Source organism: Halichoerus grypus, chromosome 14 (genome assembly GCF_964656455.1).
Source record: "Halichoerus grypus chromosome 14, mHalGry1.hap1.1, whole genome shotgun sequence".
Lineage (NCBI taxonomy): Eukaryota > Metazoa > Chordata > Mammalia > Carnivora > Phocidae > Halichoerus > Halichoerus grypus.
Genome location: NC_135725.1, coordinates 82,743,769 through 82,762,161, shown reverse-complemented (window position 1 = coordinate 82,762,161; position 18,393 = coordinate 82,743,769). Strand labels below are relative to the sequence as shown.

Genomic DNA, 18,393 nt, shown 5'->3' with positions numbered 1-18,393 from the left:
CCTCATCTGTGAAATGGGGTAATGGCCCTCATTCCCGTCCAGAGGATTCCCCTGGCTAGCAAGTGAGCTGCTTAGGCGCCGGACCACGCGGGCAGGAGGTGCTTTGGCTCTGCGCTCTGTGCGGCGAACCTCCCCCCACCTCCCCTCGCACACACTGCACTCTCTGCCCCAGGTCCGTGCCGTCAGTCAAGCATTTTCCACCCCAGAGCCCGGTGCAGGGCACCCGCTCATCCATGCTGCCCAGGTAATTAAGTTGATATTCCAACACGGCTTCCCCTCCTGACCTTTTGGAAACAATGTGTTTTGCTGCATCAACAAATTAACTGCAAATCAGATGCTGTCCTCATAAATGTGGGTTTCATATCCAATGAGCATACTCACCTGGCCCACATGGCTGACTGATGCAAATGCCAAGGGCCAGGCAGAGGCCAAAGAGTTCCTCTCCTCTTTGGGACCTCCGTGTCAATCATATTTCCGGGCTTACCCTCTCACGTTTACATCTTGCCGTAGTCAGGTGGCCAGGGGTGGTGAGTTCACAACATGGAGGCCTGGGCAGGGCCCTGTGGCTGGGGGGGACTGCCTGTCCTTAGAAGCCCACCCATCCTCCTCCCATCCATCTGCTAACACCAAGGACACCAAGGCCTCTGAAATGTCCCTCCCTGCCTAAATCACTCCCAGCTGCTCTCAAGAGAAAAGCCACCTTTCTTAGCCTGATATTCAAGGCCCTGTTATGTGACCCCCTCCCCCACCAGCCCATCCAAGGTCCTGGCCTGCCTTACCCTCATATTCATCCTTGCTCTAATCATGTTGGGCCACCGTGGTTCCCCTGTACCACGAAATTGAACTCCCTACCACGCCCATCCAGTAAGAACGTCCTCCCCTTACCTCCACAGACCTCCACAACCCTCTGTCCCCCCTTGCGTTGTAACCCCTTCTATCAGAGAGGGAGCCCTTGGAGGACAGGACCATATCTTGCTCACAGAGTGCAGTGTATATGCCACTGTTTGTTAAATGAATGAACAAATGAATCATGTCTTCTTTGGAAGGCCCTGGAAAGAGCTGCTCAAATAAGGAAGGGGAAGACGTGAGTCACTCTCTCACGAGCCTTTTCTCTTAGACACAGATCTCTAACAACAGATTCTAACTTCAAATGGATTAGAAAAACCGTATCAGAAAGGATTCCAGGTGACTTTCGAAACTTGGGTTGACAAGGATAGTATAGTACACTAAGAATACCTGCTTGTTTTAGTTCCTGCCACTAGCTGTGTGACCTCGTACTAGTCCCTTAACCTCTCTGGGCCTCCTGTTTTCTGCCCCACTATAGCAGGGACGTAACCCTCCTCTAACTTGCCTCGCTAGGGGATGTGAGGCTCAAAGGAAAGAAGAGAAGCAGAAATGCTTTGAAAGGAAAACACATCATATAAATAAGAGAGATTATTACTAAAATCCAGTCACCTTCAACAGTACTTTGCTGACAACACACTTGCTTGGAAAACCAAGGTCTTCACATCCACAGGACTTCTCTGAGAAGGCTTGTGAATCCAACGGGGGAACGGAGGATTGGCTGGTCCCATTCATCGTCGGGAGCTGGGCCAGAGCCCCCCAGCCATAATTATACCCCTGCAGCATCCTCACCCTGGTGCTTATGACTGAGGAGCAATTTCTGTTTTACACAAGAGTAAGCTGGGACTTAGGTTTAAATAACTCACCCAAGTGGCAGACCTGGTATTGGACTCAACTAGAAAACGACAGAGCCAAGACATGAACCAACATCTTTCTAACCCGAAGTATATTTCTGGGGGTTTTAGCCCAAATTACTAATTAGCCAAGGACTCTTTGTACTCCAGGAAAGATTTTTTTCCGTGATGTAGGTCAAATGCCACCAGGCCATACATTTCTTAAGGACAAGAACTTTATCTTTGTTTCTGAATCTGTGGGCCCTGGCTCCAAGCAGTTGTTCCATAAACACATGTAGGCGGAATCTTTCCACTCTGTGGGAATGAATCTGCTTCCCCAGTTGGATGTGACCTTCAGGAAAACAGGTGCATGTGTTGGTTATCAAAACCTCCAGCCCCACCATCCCCCCACCCCCCCACCCCAGCCCCAGCCCAGCTCAGGAAGTCCCAGATGAATTGTTGAACGGAACTCTTCTTAGCAAAAGATTGCCAAAGGCCCAGCCTTCTGAACTCACTTAAGAAACAGCAGTCCGTGTAGCCACATTTTGATCCAGGGAATTGGGGATCACATACAATGTGATTTCTGTGCAAAGGTGCCTGGCCCTGGCCCTCTCAGTTCTCTGCTCCTCCGGATTTAAGGCTCTCCTGGGTTTGCCTCCACGTACTCCGGCGGTGAGAAGAGCACTGGATCCACAGTTGAGGCCCGGGACCCGCTCCCACCACTCCCCATTACCAGCTGGGGGCCATGAGTGGGTCACTTTACCTCTCTGTGGTCTGTTTCCTCGCCCACAGATGGATGTGCTTCTTGCCCCTAGGGCCACGGGAAGAGCCGAGCAAGCTGGTACCGGCCCTGGACTGTGGGCTGAGGTGCAGAGAAGAGTGAGAGGAGGTCTGCACCCTCAGGGAGTAGGGGGGTGCAGGTGGCCTCCTAGCTAACCTCAAAGATTTCCAGTGTGTCCTGGCCAGATCCACAGCTCCCCAGGCCCCACTTGCAGTTAGTCCTCGACTCAGCTTCCAAGCCCTGGGGCCACGTTCTGGGAAATGATGTGTCGATCCTTCCCTGGCTTCTTTCTTCACTCTCTCTTCCCACCCAGATCGCCACCAGCCACCCCTGTGGCCTCTTCTAATTGTCCCCAGGACACTCGGCTCTCTCCAGCCTGTGTCCACTGGCGCCTGGCCCTGTGGGAAGTGCTGTACACCCCAGCGGTGGGGCCCTAACAGATTCCCCCCGACTTACTCTGCTCACTTCTAGGTCAGGTGTGATCAAGAGTCTACTTTCTTCGCACCATTTATAAAGTCAGTTGCAGAAGAACTAGCACCTCCTGGTGACAGTCAAAGGAAAATAAGTTAATTACGAAATCTGGAAAACTAACTTTTTTTTGAGTCTCTACATGTTCCGGGAAGTTAAAGCCAAAACTCATTTGCTGAGCACCTATTATGTACCAGTACTATGCTGGCCCCCAGGATAAACAGAGAGATGAGGTGAAGAGGCTAAGAACGACAGCCTGTGTGCTGTGAATACACGTGGGCAGGGAAGGGCAGGGAGGGCCTCCTGGGGGACGTGGTGCTTGAGCCAGACACCAAAGGACAAATAAGAGGCACCCAGGGTGAGACAAAAGGAAATGCAAGGGTATTTTGGGCGAAGAGACCAGCATGGAAGCACAAGAACACATGAAGCCCTGGGGGGAGCTGGAGGGGGAGCTGGGTCGGATGGGGGTGCTGGGGCCCCTGGGAAATGGGGGGAAGCACCAGAGATGAGACGGCAGAGGTCCGTGGGTGGGGCCCAGTGTCTGGAGGGCTTTGAACACTTCAGGTGGCATTTTCCAGGGGCTGTTAACGGCTAGTATAGGGAAAGTGAGTCCGGGTTCAAATAAATTGGAGAAATAGGACGTAGAAGAAGAAAAGTTAATAGGGTTTTGCCTGTTTAAGGTGGGTTTTTTGTTGCAAGACTTGGCAGCCTTTGCCAACTGGCATTGTGAATCTCCAGAAGGAGCAAGGCAGCAGACAGCATTTCCCAGACTTGTCTGGCTGGGGAACCCCCTTTTCTTCCTTCATACAATGCACCTACTGAGATGCACTGGGACACGCTGGCCTTCCACTGAGATGACTGAAGCTGGCGAGCGACACGACTGGGCGTGTATTGTTTTTAAGTCCCCTCTGGAGCAAGTGTGGAGATGGATGGGGAGGGGAGAGGCCAGAGGGGGGGAGCCTGCTAACGGTCATAGTTGCTAACGTCTACTGATGGCCCTGTGGGAAGATCGTGGCCAGCATGGTCTCTCTAAATCTTCCTGACAGCCCCCTTGGGTGGGTGGGGCCGTTACCTGCATTTGCAGATGAGGAAGGGGGGGCTCAGATGATTAAATCATGGGCCTACAGAAACCCAAAGGGTAGGTGGGTGCTGGGGTTCAGTCCAAGGAGCGCTCTGCGAGCGCTCTGCGACCCCCACCAGCAGGGGTGGCAATAGCTCGGTCAGAGGCCATGAGCCATGAGGACTGTGGGCTGGAGAACGGGTCGCCCAACAGCAGAGCTGCTGTGAAGTGGGGGGGTCATGTGATGGTGGGCTGGGGGGGTATGGATAAGGCAGCAGACTATGCACTGTGCGGGCGGCTCCCCTCTCCCTGTCCTTTTACTTTCCCCTGCTGAGCAGTGTGATCTGAGAGGCTCCATCCCCTTTTGCCCCATGCTTTTCCTGTAAACGGGGGTGGAAGAACTAGGGCTTAGTGGGTCGCCATGCTCATCTCACTGGGTGGCATCCTCACCCCGAGGTGGCCTCCATCTGAAGACAGGTCTGTGAGCATGGTGTGGCCCACACTGCCAACTAACAGCACAGGACCTGGGGGCCACAGTGTACCTCCCTCCAGACGTGCTCTGGATGTGCCGTGAGGGACTCCAGTCCCCTACCGGGTCCCTCCGCCCACTCTCCCACAGGCGCTGTGCTGGGCAGCAGGGGTCCAGGGACGCCTGAGACCTGGCCCCTACTCTCCAGGAGTCGGGTACAGAGAGTGAGTGCCAGGGCAGGTCTGGTATCGGAAGAATCACTCCAACCCAGTGAGGCTCTAAAGCACTGTCCGAGAGAAACAGAGCAGGAGGCACAATGCAAGTCACATATGGAATTCAAAATGTTTTAGTAGCTACATTTAAAAAGTAAAAAGAAACATGAAATTAATAATATTTAACCAAATGGCCAAAATATTTTTATTCCAGCATATAACCAATATAAAAAAATTATTGAGATGTTTTACATACTTGTTTCAAACGAAGTCTCTGAAATCCAGTGTGTATTTTATGCTTAGGGCACATCTTAATTCAGACTCACCACACGTGGCCATTGGCTGCTGAAGTCGGCAGTACAGGGCTGGACTTTGTCAAATAATAACATACCTTTGTGAACCGCGTGGCTGAATGGGGAGGAACCACCCAGAAGCCTCGAGGGGCTTGCAGAGGGTCCGTGGTCTTGGTCTCGCGTGGGTACTTCCTTTCCTTACTCTGCCTGTCCATCTCGCGCACCTGTCAGGGCATCTACACGGGCAGGCAGTTGAAAGGACAAAGCTTGACTTTCAAAATAAAGGGTCGGAGGATAGAGCCGAGAAGCCTGTGCTCTCTTGGTTTTTATTCAAATCCTAATTTCAAAAGCCAAGTGTTGGGACAATTTTATTTGTTCATCAGACATTTATTTTGCAAATATTTTTTTTTCCTGAGGAATAAGGCTGAGTCCCTCAAGGAAATGAACATTTGAAAGATAGTGCAGGGGGCTGGTGGGAGGGAGACACTGGGTGATTAAGTCCCACGTAGCTGGGGGCACGGGGCAGTGGGAGCGTTGAAGGCGGCATCTGACCTACTATCTTGAATGACAAGTAGGCATTGACCAGGCAGGTTGGGATGGGGTAAGTCATTCCACCCTGAGGGGCAGGCAGGAAACAGGGCATGAGAGCCCAGGGCCATTTGAGGGTCTGCCCAGGTGAGCAAAGATGAAGGTTGGGAGGGGTCTGTGTGGGGCCCAACAGAGCCCGGGTCCAAGAGGACTTGGAATGCCAGCCCAGAGCCTTGTCACCCGAGGAGGCAGGGAGGACAGCAGACGTCTCGAGGCTTGGGTGCAACAGGGTCATGTTGCATTTTAGAAGCTTCCGCTGGCCTGTGTGGAGAATGGCTGGAGGAGATCCCGACAGGAACCCTGCTGGGAAATGATTACAGTGATCCAGGCCTCGGAAATGCACGGGCAGGACCCGGTGACCAGTTGACATGGGGGTGAGAGAGAGCGGGAGGCATCGAGGACGTTCCTCGGGGTCTGGCTTGGGTAACTGGATGCTCCCTCTCATGTGCCCTGTGTGCAAATGCATCAAACCATCTCCATGTGTACTGATGTGTTAAGTTTCGCTTTAATGCAGCCACAAAGACTCCGTCCTCCCACGCGCCCGCCGCCCCCCAAGATACAGCGCTCGAGGCCCGTGAGTAGCCGCTGGTTCCGCCCTCCCGCCTAACCCTGCCTGAGCCGTTCTCCCCGCCTGACTAAACCTCGGGAGTTTGAACTCAGCTGCCTTGCAAAGCCAAACCGGGAATTGGGTTTTTCAGCTTCCCTGTCTGCGTGGCATGAACCCGAACTTGCATTTTCTGGGCTTCTGTCTCCTTTTTCCTGAGCCCGTTTGGCAACTTGCAGGTCGGAGCCGTAGGTAGCCGCGAGCCACTGTGTGGTGTGTTTGCCGTGTGTGTATCATTGGAGCACGTCTCCTAGGTTGAGTCCCAGTCTAGCCAAAGAGCTTTAAAGTCGGGCTCCAACGCCTCTTCCTCACAAAGGAAGCAGAAGTCTGGCAGCAGGGGTCTCGTTCCCGCCAGAGCGGGGTTTGGAAGTGCAGTTGATGTCCCTTTTGCGGGGTCAGAGGCCACGCCCAGAGAATCTCGAGCTGCCTCCGGTGGAGACCGGCCTCACCTAGAGCCCCACCCTCCCCAGTGAGGTGCCAAGTCAGGGCGGAAAAGCAGGACGACATGCGACAAACCCCGCAACACCTAGGAATGGGGTGGGCGAGGCAGAGAGACCCATCTGAGGTTTTTCAAGGCAAATGCCATGGAAAAATATGGGGTGTGGGGCCCCATTTTCCTTGGAAGCTCAGACTTCAGCCATGCCGAGGCGTAACCACTGTAACAGGATCCTTTAAAGTGGGAAACTTGCCAGGACCATTTGGTGAGGGCTGTTTACCAAGAGAAGAGTTGCTCTGTCTCATTCAAAGCAGCCACCGCTCCTGCAGCCCAGCAAAAGGGGTCAGGTTCCCAGCCAGCTGCGACCAGAGTTCCCGCAAACCCACGTCCCAGCCCCCACCCTCCCCCTTACAAACGCACATGTCCACATCCATCCCGTGACACGTGGCAGCCAAGGAGTGCAGGTGGCCAGGCCCAACCGTGTCTGTTTTTAATCCTCGATGCACACGCCCAGCCTCACTTGGGTGGCTGCTCTCTGCATGGATGTTGGAAAATTCTGTGGCTCTGTTTTCCTTCCCTTCCCTCCCCTCCCCTGTGTGGGAGTTAGAGGGCAGGGGCGGAGGTTGGCGGGGATTTAGATACCTTCATCTACAGCAGTCGAGAGTCTGCAGTTCCAGCCACATGTGATGGATCCCTCCTGAACCCAGTCAAACCACGATTAGCCCAAACCCGATCAGCATGGCTACAGAGGGGCCGGCAGGAATGTTTCAGCTCACTGTCATTGGAAGGAAGGCACAAACAGCAAAAAGAAGCTGCTTTGCGGGACAGGAAGCCCCTTCTGGGTCCAACCACGTGTGATTTAGTGGGAGCTTCAGGACGAGGCATTAGCATGGTGGTTTGGGGGGTAGGCACAGCTAAGCTCGGGGACCCAGGCTGTGTGGGCAAGTACTGAAGCTCTGAGCCTCGCCTCTCTCTCCCCTGGACACGTCTTCCCTCTCCCTAACGTGCCCTCATCCACAGAGGCTTTGACAGAGTGAACAGAGATGACCGTTCTAGAGCTCAGTGTCTGGCCCACAGCAGTGGTTCTTACTCTGCTTGATGGGTTTTTAAGCCTCACAACTTCTAAGGAATGACTCGGTTTCTTAGTGACTGTCGTTTGCCCAGGATTTTTTATAGTAAGCAAATTATCCCAGCTGAGCCTCACAGTAATACTATGAAGTAGGCATCGGCTCCACCCATTTTAGAGATGAGAAAACTGATGCTTGGCAATTTAACCCAAGTCCCTCAAGTGCAGATAGGGTTCACCGGACTCGAGAGCCTGTGGTCCTTCCCGCATACCGAGTTCCTGGGACTCTCCATCTGCATTTCCATGGAGTCCATCGTAGTATAAAATACTGGGGCAGTCGGGCGCCTGGGTGGCTCAGTTGGTTAAGCGTCCAACTCTTGATTTCGGCTCTGGTCATCACCTCAGGGTTGTGAGATTGAGCCCCGCGTAAGGCTCCGTGCTGGGCATAGAGCCTGCTTTAGATTCTCTCTCCCTCTCCCTCTGCCCTTCCCCATTCCCTCTCTCCCTCCCTCTCTCTAAAAAAAATAATTTCTCTCTCAAAATAAATAAAATTTTTAAAGGGTGGGGTAGGGCGCCTGGGTGGCTCAGTTGGTTAAGCGTCCGACTCTTGATTTCAGCTCAGGTCATGATCTCAGGGTGATGAGATCGAGCCCCACATCTGGCTCCGTGCTCCGTGGGGAGTTTGCTTGAGATTCTCTCTCTCCCTCTGCCCCTTCCCCACTCATGCATGCGTGCACATGCGCGCGCTCTCTCTCTCAAAATAAATAAAATCTTTAAAAATAATAATTTAAAAAAACTTTGGCTTTTTAAAAAATAATAATAAAAATAATAATTAGCGACAGCCAGTTTGGCTTCTTATGGAATCTCTAGGGCACTGTTGGGGCTTCGCAAGGATACAGAGGTGAAGAGAATTAACATTTATTTACTGGGGACTTCTTCTGCGCCTAAGACTGTGCTAGGCACTGTATCATTATGGTCTCATATATCCCTATACCAGCCCGGACGAGGCAGAGGCTGTTTCCCCAGCTTGCAGCCAAGACTACAGAGATAAGAGGCCAGGTTGGCCTTGCAGCCCAGGCCTGCTTCCCCCTAAGCCAGCCATCCAGAGGGTTGCTGTCAGAATTTCCTGCAGAGACCTAGGACCCAAGGCAGGCAGGGACTCTCTTGCAAAGCATGATCTGGGGCAGGGCAGGTATTGGAGACCGCTCCCGTGGACTCCGTGCTGTCTCACCTGTGTGGGGACTTGTGCAGACTGGGGGAGGCCCAGGCACACCCACTGGCAGCTCAGTACTTGGGAAGGCACGCGTAGCCCTGAGAACAGCCCTGCGCCGGCACAGGAGGCAACTAGCCTGGTACTGGGGGCTGTACCGGCCCCGGGTTATGGTACGCTAACGAGGCAGGGTGCCTAGCGGAACCGCTTCTGGGCTTAGAAGTCTTAGAGGCCTGTCCTGATTTGAATCACAGATTGGCAATTCCTGGCTGTATGACTTTGGGCAAGACATTTAATTTCTCTGAGTCTTAGTTTCATCATCTGTAAAATGGGTTTAGCAGCACCTGCCTGGTGAGAGTAGTGAAGTCACATGTGTATGGTGCCTAGCATAGTCCCTGGCATGAAGTGGGCACGTATACCCCACTTCTGTCACCCCAAATGCCTTCTGCCAAGCGGGGTCACTGTGGAACTAAACTGGGAGTCTTGGAAGGCTTGTGCTTTCTGGGCCCAGCAGTACCCTGTGCCCCAGTCTGTTCACTCTGCGTGCACTCATGTAAGCCTTTCCAGTGGGCACCACTATCCACTAGGGGTGAACCTGGGAGACGTGGGATATGGAACCCCTCGAGGGCCTTGAAGAGAATGGCCTGCCCCGCACTCATGTCAGGAGCTTCTGGCCCCCAGCCGGGCTTTATCGGGTACTTAGCCACAAACAGGGTGGAGTCTGTTTGGCCAGACTCCTGTCTGGGCAGGAGTGGGGCCATTGGCCCAGGGTGGCAGGAGCGTGGGGGCTGGCCATTCAGCCTCTCTGGAAGGAGCTTTGTAGCCTGGCACCTGTGGCTGGAGTTCAGATGTTACCAGAGGATTTAGATTTTCTTTTTAAAGAGAAGAAAAAGGAGAGAGCAGAAGAAAGCCTCGCCAGTGTCTGGTGGACCAAGGGGAGTGGGTTGGGGCGTGCAGGGGAAGGCAGGTTGTGGTCGGCCGCATGGGAAGCGCTTTATAAGCTCTGTATTTATTATTTCTTGCTCACCATTAAAATCAAATGTACTCGGTGCTTTTGTATTCAATACACATTTAACCCTGCCGACTTAGATTTCTCAGGTTTTAAATCCAGTGGGGAATTGGCTGGTTTCCCAACTTTCCCCACAAGTCCCCCTTGAACAGAGCTCAAAATCCGTTTAGCATTTTCTCCCCTGGCGCTGCCGGGATCCCAGCACCGGCGGGGCCAGTCGCCGTTGTGTGTGTTGTGTGTGCGTGCGGTTTCTCCCCCCCTCCCCAGCACCCCCGAAAGACGGATGTGATCGCTGAAATAGGACTGGCCAGTTGTCGGCGCCGTCTTGTGGTTCAGGCTTCATTAAACCATTTTGTCCGTGTGTGTGTGTGCTTCGTGCATGCACCTTCAACTCCTGTGCGTGCTTCTGTGAACGTGTAGTTGTGAGACAGTGTGAATGTCGGCGCCTCGAGGCCTCTGTGCATGTCTCTGGACGGCTGGCTGGGAGTGTAATTGTGGGTCTGGCTTTGTCCCCACCAGTCAGGTGTGTGTGCCTCTGGGTGGGTCTGAGCTGTGCAGGTGACTGTCTGGGTCTGTTGTGCCTTCCTCTCTCTCCCCCGCCTCACTGCCTCCCTGCTCCCCTCCCCCACCCCCTTCTCCCTGCTCTGTCTGTTTTATCATCCCTAATGAAGCAGTCTTCTCCATCGATCCTGCTGATTGCCAACCCATTCCTTTTGTTTGTTGGCGCTGAGCCATTCGGCGGCACTCTGACAGCTCAGCTCGTCTAATTAGCTCTGTTGTTCTTTTTCCCCATGTTTCACCACGTTGCAAGTTCAGTTGAAGTTGCCACAAACTTAATCCCCCCATTTCAGCCACAAGTTCACATTCCTCACCCACCTTTATGGTAGCGAGGAGCGGCTGTGTGCAAGGACCGGCTGGCGGGCCTTCATATCTGACCTTTCCTGAAACCCCCACCCGGGACCTCCGGGGCAGGGCAGAATGGCTCCATCACCCCACAGTGCACACCCCACGTCCGCCTTTGGGGTGAGAAGTCTGGGGGGAGCATTCCAATGCGGTGATCCTATTGAGCAGCAGCAAGAGGGAGAGGAGTCTGGCTGTGGTCAGGGAAAGCGGGCCAGAGTTTGAATGGGTGGGGGATCTAGCCATCCATTCATTCAGCAGCGACGACTGGATGTCTGCGTTGTAGCAGGCCCTGTTCTAACGACACTGATACTAACAGCAACATTCTTGTGCACTTCTTAGATTCCAAGCAGCCGCATCCATTTGTTCCTAAAAGTCTTGCTGGGTGACCACCAGCACCCCAGGCACCACTGAGCAGGATGCTAGGCAAGGGTCAGGTCATCTTAGATGGCGTCTTCTCATTCAGAGATGCCCCATCCCCGTCTCCTTTTTGTTATTGGTAAGGTCACAGAGAAGCCCCCGTGTGTGCCAGACTCCTTGCTGGCGCTTTCCCTGCACCATCTCCTTGGATCTTCGTTCAGAGGAACCCTGTGGAAGAAGACCCCAAGTTTGGTGGAATGCATTTGGTGGTTACCACATCTCTGATTTGCCAAACAAGGCCGAGATCAGACTGGCCACTCCACAAGAAAAACTTCGGTTAGATCAGACATGCAGAGACCTGAGAGCTTGATAAGACTCTGCAAAGACTTGTCTTTCATGCAGCCAACTTCTGTAATCTGTGTTCTCCAGCCATTATGCTGTGTTGCCCACAAATTGCTGGGGGACCCAGGGGGCTCAGGGAAGAGGGCAGGCAATGAACGGAGTGTGTGTGTGTTCTCCTTCCCTGTCTTATCTGAGAACTTCAGCGATTGTGGCGTTTCATCTACCTTGGCCCCTCATCTGCAGAGTGGGAGCAAACCCCCTGCACTGGGATGTCTGAGAATTTTTATTGGCAACAAAAGTCATAGACAGACTTTCTTGGTGTAGCTGTCTCCAGTCCCTCGCTAGCATTGGAAATGCTCAGAGATGATGGAGCCAAATTTAAAGCCATGTAATGTTGACTGGACCAGATGAGGATCCTTCCAAGGGCACCTACAAAAACCCCATCTTGTTGCTGCAGGCCAGCTATGGATTAGGAAACTGTGTACTTCACTGTGAAACACACCCACTGCCCAGCCTCAAGCTGGGTCCTCATGAATGCAGGAGCTCCGTGGGGCGTGCGGTGTCCAGGCTGAGCCCTGCTCAGGAGGACTGCCCAGAGATGGCCTGGGGAACAGAAAGAGGATTTTTATTGGCACTCTGTAATGCTATCATTTGCTTTATTCCCCCCTCCTACTCAGAGAGGAAAATAAGCATCCTAGGATTCAGTTGTAAAAAGAATGAAATAAGTACATGTACCCTAGACATAAAATCCAAGTGAAACCTTTTTGTTCTACCAGACCAGTTTCAGGGTTCTAGAAGAAGGCGAGTGGGGACTTATAAATGAGGGCCTCTGTGTTTCTGGGTCCTGTATGGACAGTGTCTTGTTGAACTCCCACGGCAGCCCTGCAAGGAGGCAGGTGGAGCTGTCCCCTATCACAGACGAGGAAACCAAGCTCTTCAGAAGAACCTTTCCTATTTGAGTAGGCAAATGCCTCAACATTTATTTGGGGGCTGCTTATCTAGATCTGTAGAATGTTCTTGTATGGCTTTTCCAACTCACTCCTTGGGGCCTTTCCCGTGTGCCCGTTCTAGGTGCGCCCTCCCCGTCCACACGTCGTGAAGAGACCGAAGAGCAACATCACGGTGGAAGGCCGGAGGACTTCTATCTCCAGCCCTGAGCAGTGAGTACCCCGTTGCTCCCCTCCCCTCTGTCTCCCAGAGCCCAGGGGTCTAGGCCTTTGTGGGGTCTGTGCTGCAGCCCTGGCCTTTGAAGCCTCCCTGGAGCCCTGAGAGGGTGTTTAAACAAAGAGGTCAGTCGGGGAGCTGGGCTTGATCTTCCATGTCGGCTTTTTCTAGCAGTTGTCACGCCCGCAGGAGGAGCCAGGCCTCTGGGCTGGGTTTTGAGTGGTGACACCCAAAGTGTACTCAAACAGGCTCAGAAGAAGGTTCCAGGCTTGGGTCAGCAGGGGAGAGCTAGGAACCTGGTCGAGGAGGCGATCTATTTAGCAAGGGGCAACCACTGTCCTAAGCCTGGGGTGCTCCCGGGCCTAGAGCTTCGATTTGTACCCAGGACTGTCCTTATCCACCACCCCACCCCCACCAGTACCTTTGCTCCCCTGTGCCATGGCAGTCATTTTATTAGGGCTTGGCTTTTCACCTCCCCTCAGGCCCAGAGCTCTGCGGGCTGGCGCTGGGTGTTCTGCCCAGAAGCTAGCACAGGGCCCGGCTCAGAGTCACGTGCAGGATAGATGCTGGATAGAGGAGGTAAATAACGAGGCAGGTGGACAAGCGGTGCCTGGAGATGGAGCTGCCCGAGTGGCGTGAGGCTTAGAGCTGCACGCAGCCCCCAGTCCAGAACCGTCTGGAGTGCTGCCCTTTGTCCCCAAGGCCCACAGCCCTGGGGCTCTACCCAGAAAACTCAGCAGCTACACACTGGCTGCCTATGATGCTTTGAAAAAGTACATGAAACCATCTCAGTCTGGGGTTTGTTAGGGGAACCAGAACAGTTGCCCCGGGGACCCTGAAGTCCCTTGGGTGAGGAGAGGAATGCTCCTCCTGTCTGCTCTACTTTCAGGAAAGTTGTCAGGGAAAGAAGCTAAGGGAAATGGCAGGCCCTAGCCAGGAAAGGAGCCAGAAGGAAGAAACAATTCTGAAATGTCAAGCTGTGGCCTAACCCGGGTTGCAGTGTACTTCAGCTCTTCTAGGATCCTCTGGTTTACAGTCTGGTGCTGCTTGAGACCACTGTATTGTTACGGAACCAGCCTACCTAGGCCAGCTTACACCCTGCCCAGAAAGCTGTGGGAGACAGTGTGTGTGTGTGTGTGTGTGTGTGTGTGTGCACGCACACATCTTGAAAGATGCTTGATTATGCAGAATTTGGAAGAGAGGACTCCTGAAGTTGGTTGTAGGCATAACTTAGCCTCTGCACAATAGGACGGTGGGAATATTAAGGAATAGTTCCCTGGCCGCGACTGGCATGGATTATGATTGCCCCCTTGTGGAGAAAATGCCGTATAGCTTCAGAGTTCCTCAGACCCTAAAGATTTCTCTTCAGGGAGGGATGAAATTAGCTACTTTTCTTTAAAACCATGTCTTTAAAACTGGGCTAAATCTTTTAGACACTGTGTGGGTGGGGCCTGTGGATACTGAAGTGCAAACCCAGAGTGTCCTTGCATTGCCCAAGAACACGCCAGACAAGCAACACTCCACGTTTTACCGAAAAACAGTTCCCATGCTGTGTTCAGATCACCGATTATAGGTCGGAATTCCTAATTGCGTTTATTTATGCCGTTGCTCTCCCAGCCCCGTGATAGGGGAGGCCTCCTCAGTACATGCCAAAGAGCCAGTGTCTGGTACTCCCGTCCTCCTGGGTGTTAGCAGAACTGGGCCCATATTACTTTTCATTTCTTTTCGCAATATGCCCTGTTTTAGATGCCTGTTCATGAGACATTTGGGGTTGGAACAAACCAGTGGGACCATGGGAGCTAGTTTAGTGGGTTGGCAAACTGGCCGCGATCGGAAACAAATGAGAGATTCTCTGGCCAGAGCTCACAGCAGCTCCGGCCCTCCAGGTGATCAAGAAGCACATTTGGGAATATTATTCCAAGAGTTTCTGTTCACATTTTTAATGGGGGGGGGGGCGCTGTTCTCCCATAATACCGTGACATTTCTGGTGCAACTGGGGTATTTTCCTGCATCTCTTCCCATGCTGCCTCCCCACCCCCCCACCCCCATTGTACTCCTCCATTTCCAAATGCCATGTCACAACAGCACTTGGATGTGTTTTTCTCAACTGTCATCAGCTCCAGCTGGCAAGACCAAGTTCTTGAAACACAGGAAGCATCCAGCGGAAAATATTTTAATAAAACAGACTCCTCATAAAATATTGTTCGGGGGGGAAAGAAACTAGCTCCACCAATCTGTCAGCATTGTGCTGGGAGACACGAGAAGACAAGCTGGCAGGCAGGAGCCAGATCCTAATGGGCCTTTGTTGCGGGTTGGTTCCGTGTGGGGCACATGGACTCCGTGCCTAGCCCTTTAATCTGGCCTGGATTTTCTGGACTCACAGATCTTTGTCTCTGCCGGGAATATCAAAGTACATTGGCAACTTAGAGGGTTTGGCCGGCAGAGAGAGATGCAAGATCTTTGAAGTGGAGGGAAGGGTTCCGTCCTCCCGACTTCTCGCCTCAACTCTCACTTCCAAATAGCACATTAAATAATTAACTTTGTGGACAGCAAGATGGAGCTGATTAACAATAAGACAGTCTCCACGGCCTCCCACAGCAGCTCAGTGTCTGGAATTCATCAAGGCCCAGTAGCATCGGCTGCCAGCTCTGCGGCCGGCCCCTCCGTCTGATCCAGTTCTTCCTTTCCAGATGATGTCTATCTGTCCATTCATGCATCCATTCATTCAGCAGATAGCTTCAAAAACCTACCAGGTATGAGCGATTTGGGATTTTTAAGAGGAGGCCTTTAAAGAGAATCCCCGAGCTGACTCTTTGGTGACTTGCATTTTCCCGAAACGAAATTTCTCGTATGTCAAATGGCCTTTCTGAATCAAAGGTGGGTGTCCTCACCCCTTAAAGCCATCCGATGACAACTGGAAGAATACTTCAGAAAGATTTCTGGGGGAAACATTCCTTCTGTTTTTCAGCTAACACTAGCTAATTAATATTCAGTGACTATTTCTCCTCAAGAAGTACTAGCTACTTGCATTATTATTCAGGACGGGCTAATGGAATGCCCTGAGGATTCCCTCGGGTGAGAGCTAAGGCCAGGAGGGGTCAGGCAGCGCGGGCTGTGGGTCGGAGGCCACCCAACAGCAAGTACGGTTGAGCACCTCTTATGTTCTAGGCCCTCTTCGGCTGGTGTTTGTTTCTCCTTCCACCGAATGGGAACTTGGGCTCAGCAAATATATGTGACCAGTGTTCCTGGGTCACCCTGTTAGAAGGTGGCAGGGCCAGGCCTCCAGATGGCTGCTTGATTTCATTCTCTCAGCTACACTCTGCTGCCCATGGGGGTCCCTTGTCAGTTTGCCTTTGCCTAGAGAGACGGTTCTGGGTCCTGTGTCCTAAGATGACTTGCCCCGCACGCCGCCCTTCTTCTCTGGTTCCTCGAAGTCGGGAACTGGAGCAGTTCGGTCCTCTTCCTGGCAAAGAAACAGCGTCCCCTGGTGCCTGAGTGTTTCTCCCTGGGGAAGGAAAGACAAGCAACACTGACGGAACATCCTGTGAGACTGTGAAGGGTAGGTGGTGGCTCTCCTATCTAACAGGGAAACTGAGGCTCAGAGGGAGACTTTCTGATAGAACTAGTCCAGGGTCTGAGGGCTCGAAACTGGTAGGATCAGCTGTCTGCTGACAGGCCTTACCCCTTCCGTCCCATCCAGTCTTTTTGTTGCGAACCTACGCTGAGTGATGAGGACAGCGGTGGCTGCAGGGGCGTGGTGAGGTTCCCATCTCCCACCTGTGAACGGTCATTTCAGCCACAGTGGGTGTGGCGGGCAGGCCCCAGCTTCTGTTCCCCTCGGCTTGCCAGGTGTAAGAGAATTTCCCATTGAATGTGGTGCTTAGCAGGAGCCGACAGCAAACTCTAGAAGGCAGTGCTGTGCCCACCCCTCAGGATCATGCCCAGCATGCAGATGGAGGCCAAAAGCAGGGCGTCCCTGCTGGTCCCCAGGCGCCCCTCTCCGCCGGTCTGCCTGTCCTTTGTGCCCCCCAGCGGGGGCCGGGCAGTATCCCTCTCAGAGTCGCGGAGGGTACAGATGGACGTGGTCAGACAGCCTCCACCTTGTTTAACCTTAATAGCCCCGAGGGGTGGGGCTGTCTTCTGAGCCTTAATGGCCAAGAGGCTGGCAGTCAGGATAGCTCAGAGACGCAACCCAGGGGTCACCAGCTGCAGAGCCTGAACTCGGGACTGCAAACCTCTGTGTCCCCTCCAACAGGTGAGCCCCACAACACCCTCACAGGAGTCCGGACTGGCTGCTGGCTGGTTATTTGAAGTTTCATTGTACTAAGTAGGAGTGGTCCAGATTGAGGCACCAAGGGCCCACAAGCCATTTCCCGGCTCACCTGGCTGGCCAGATTTGTACAAAATTTGCTCTTTTCAAACAATTTTGTTTGTCTGTAAAAATGACCCAATAACCTTATGATCCGGAAGTTTGGGGAAAGAGACAAGTTCATTCCGAACCTCACTCCTTATTAGCACGTCTGCAGCTTCCCCTCCGGGGTTTGTCCTATAGATAATTTGCAGAGCTGAAGCTTGCTTGCAATATTCCTACTTGTGGCCTTGCCCCGTGTCCTTGTAACCCCTGCTGTTCACAACTGTGGCAGGATCCCGCTTTGTGTGCATGCGTGGTCCGCCTCGCCACACCCCTCATACTGGATTTGTAGATTTTTCTAGGTGTTCACTAACATGAAATGCCAGAATAAATACCCTTGTCCTTAAAGCTTTTCTCATTTGATACCATCATAAGGAATGGAATGATTAACAACTACCATTAGCCAGGAACTGCCTAAGCACTTTGCATACACCATTTCCTTGAATCCTCACAAGAAGTCTCAGGGAGGAGGTATCATTAGCTCGATTTTATAGAAGTAGCTGAGACCCTGAGAGGTTGTCACCGCTCCGTACCCTCACCCAGTTCCAGAGGCAGATTTCTCTTCCATGTTGCTAAGTAACTTGCTAAAAGAATTGTACCACTTTACACTCCCACCAAAACTCTGCACTCCCTGCGAATCTGGGTCTGGGGGACCCAGAGAAACGTGCATTAGAAATCCTTCTGACCAAGGAGAAATCCTGCGGGTTGCGCTGGCTGGACAGACAGACCATCTGAGCACCAAACTGCCGGCCCACTCCGCTTAGGGATGGCAGAGTCTCATCATCCAACTTGCACCGCGTGACCGTGGCACCCGAAGCCCCAGAAGATTAAAAGAAGCTGCCAGAAGCATTTAGTGAGAGCTCTGCCCACAGACGAGGTCTCGGAACACTGCAGCTATGCCACCATGTCCCCAGGACCTGGGCTCGGCACGGCCCCAGTGGTGCGGGCCGTGGATCACACGGGGTAGAGCCCTCTCCCTCCCCCCAGGCTCAGAGTTGCCCCAGGGGCGTGGTTGGTGAACCACTGCCAGGCCGGTGGGCTGGTGCACTGGGGGGAGGGGGGGACCTCTGGCACCCCACAGACCTGGGTCAGCCTCCTGCCCGCTGCCAGCCAGAGACCCTGAGCAAGACTCTGCCCTCTTTTTTCCAACACAATGTCTGTTCGCATCCCAAAGAGCACAATTTGGGGAACTGCCCCTAGGAGCCGCACTAGCATCCCAAGGTGGCGGGGCACACCAATCTCCCCTCCTGCAGCAGCACTACTGTCAGCGGTCTGATGCTCACCCTGTGGCCTCCCCGTGAGCTGTGCCCTCCCCTCCCCGTGCCCGCCGTCCCCTGGCTTCCC

General features: G+C 53.2%; 1 protein-coding gene across 7 annotated transcripts in view; it reads left to right on the top strand.

The window, feature by feature from the left end:
• Positions 1 to 18,393, top strand: part of DENND1A (DENN domain containing 1A) — a 498,150-nt gene that overhangs the window by 465,354 nt on the left and 14,403 nt on the right. For 5 of the 7 annotated variants that reach the window (XM_036107896.2, XM_078061741.1, XM_078061742.1 and 2 more), the window contains 2 exons: positions 6,062 to 6,121; positions 12,546 to 12,634. In XM_036107896.2, coding sequence (XP_035963789.1) covers positions 6,062 to 6,121; positions 12,546 to 12,634 — 149 coding nt within the window. The remainder of the gene's footprint in view (positions 1 to 6,061; positions 6,122 to 12,545; positions 12,635 to 18,393) is intronic. The other 2 variants (XM_036107894.2, XM_036107888.2) reach the window with 1 other exon arrangement.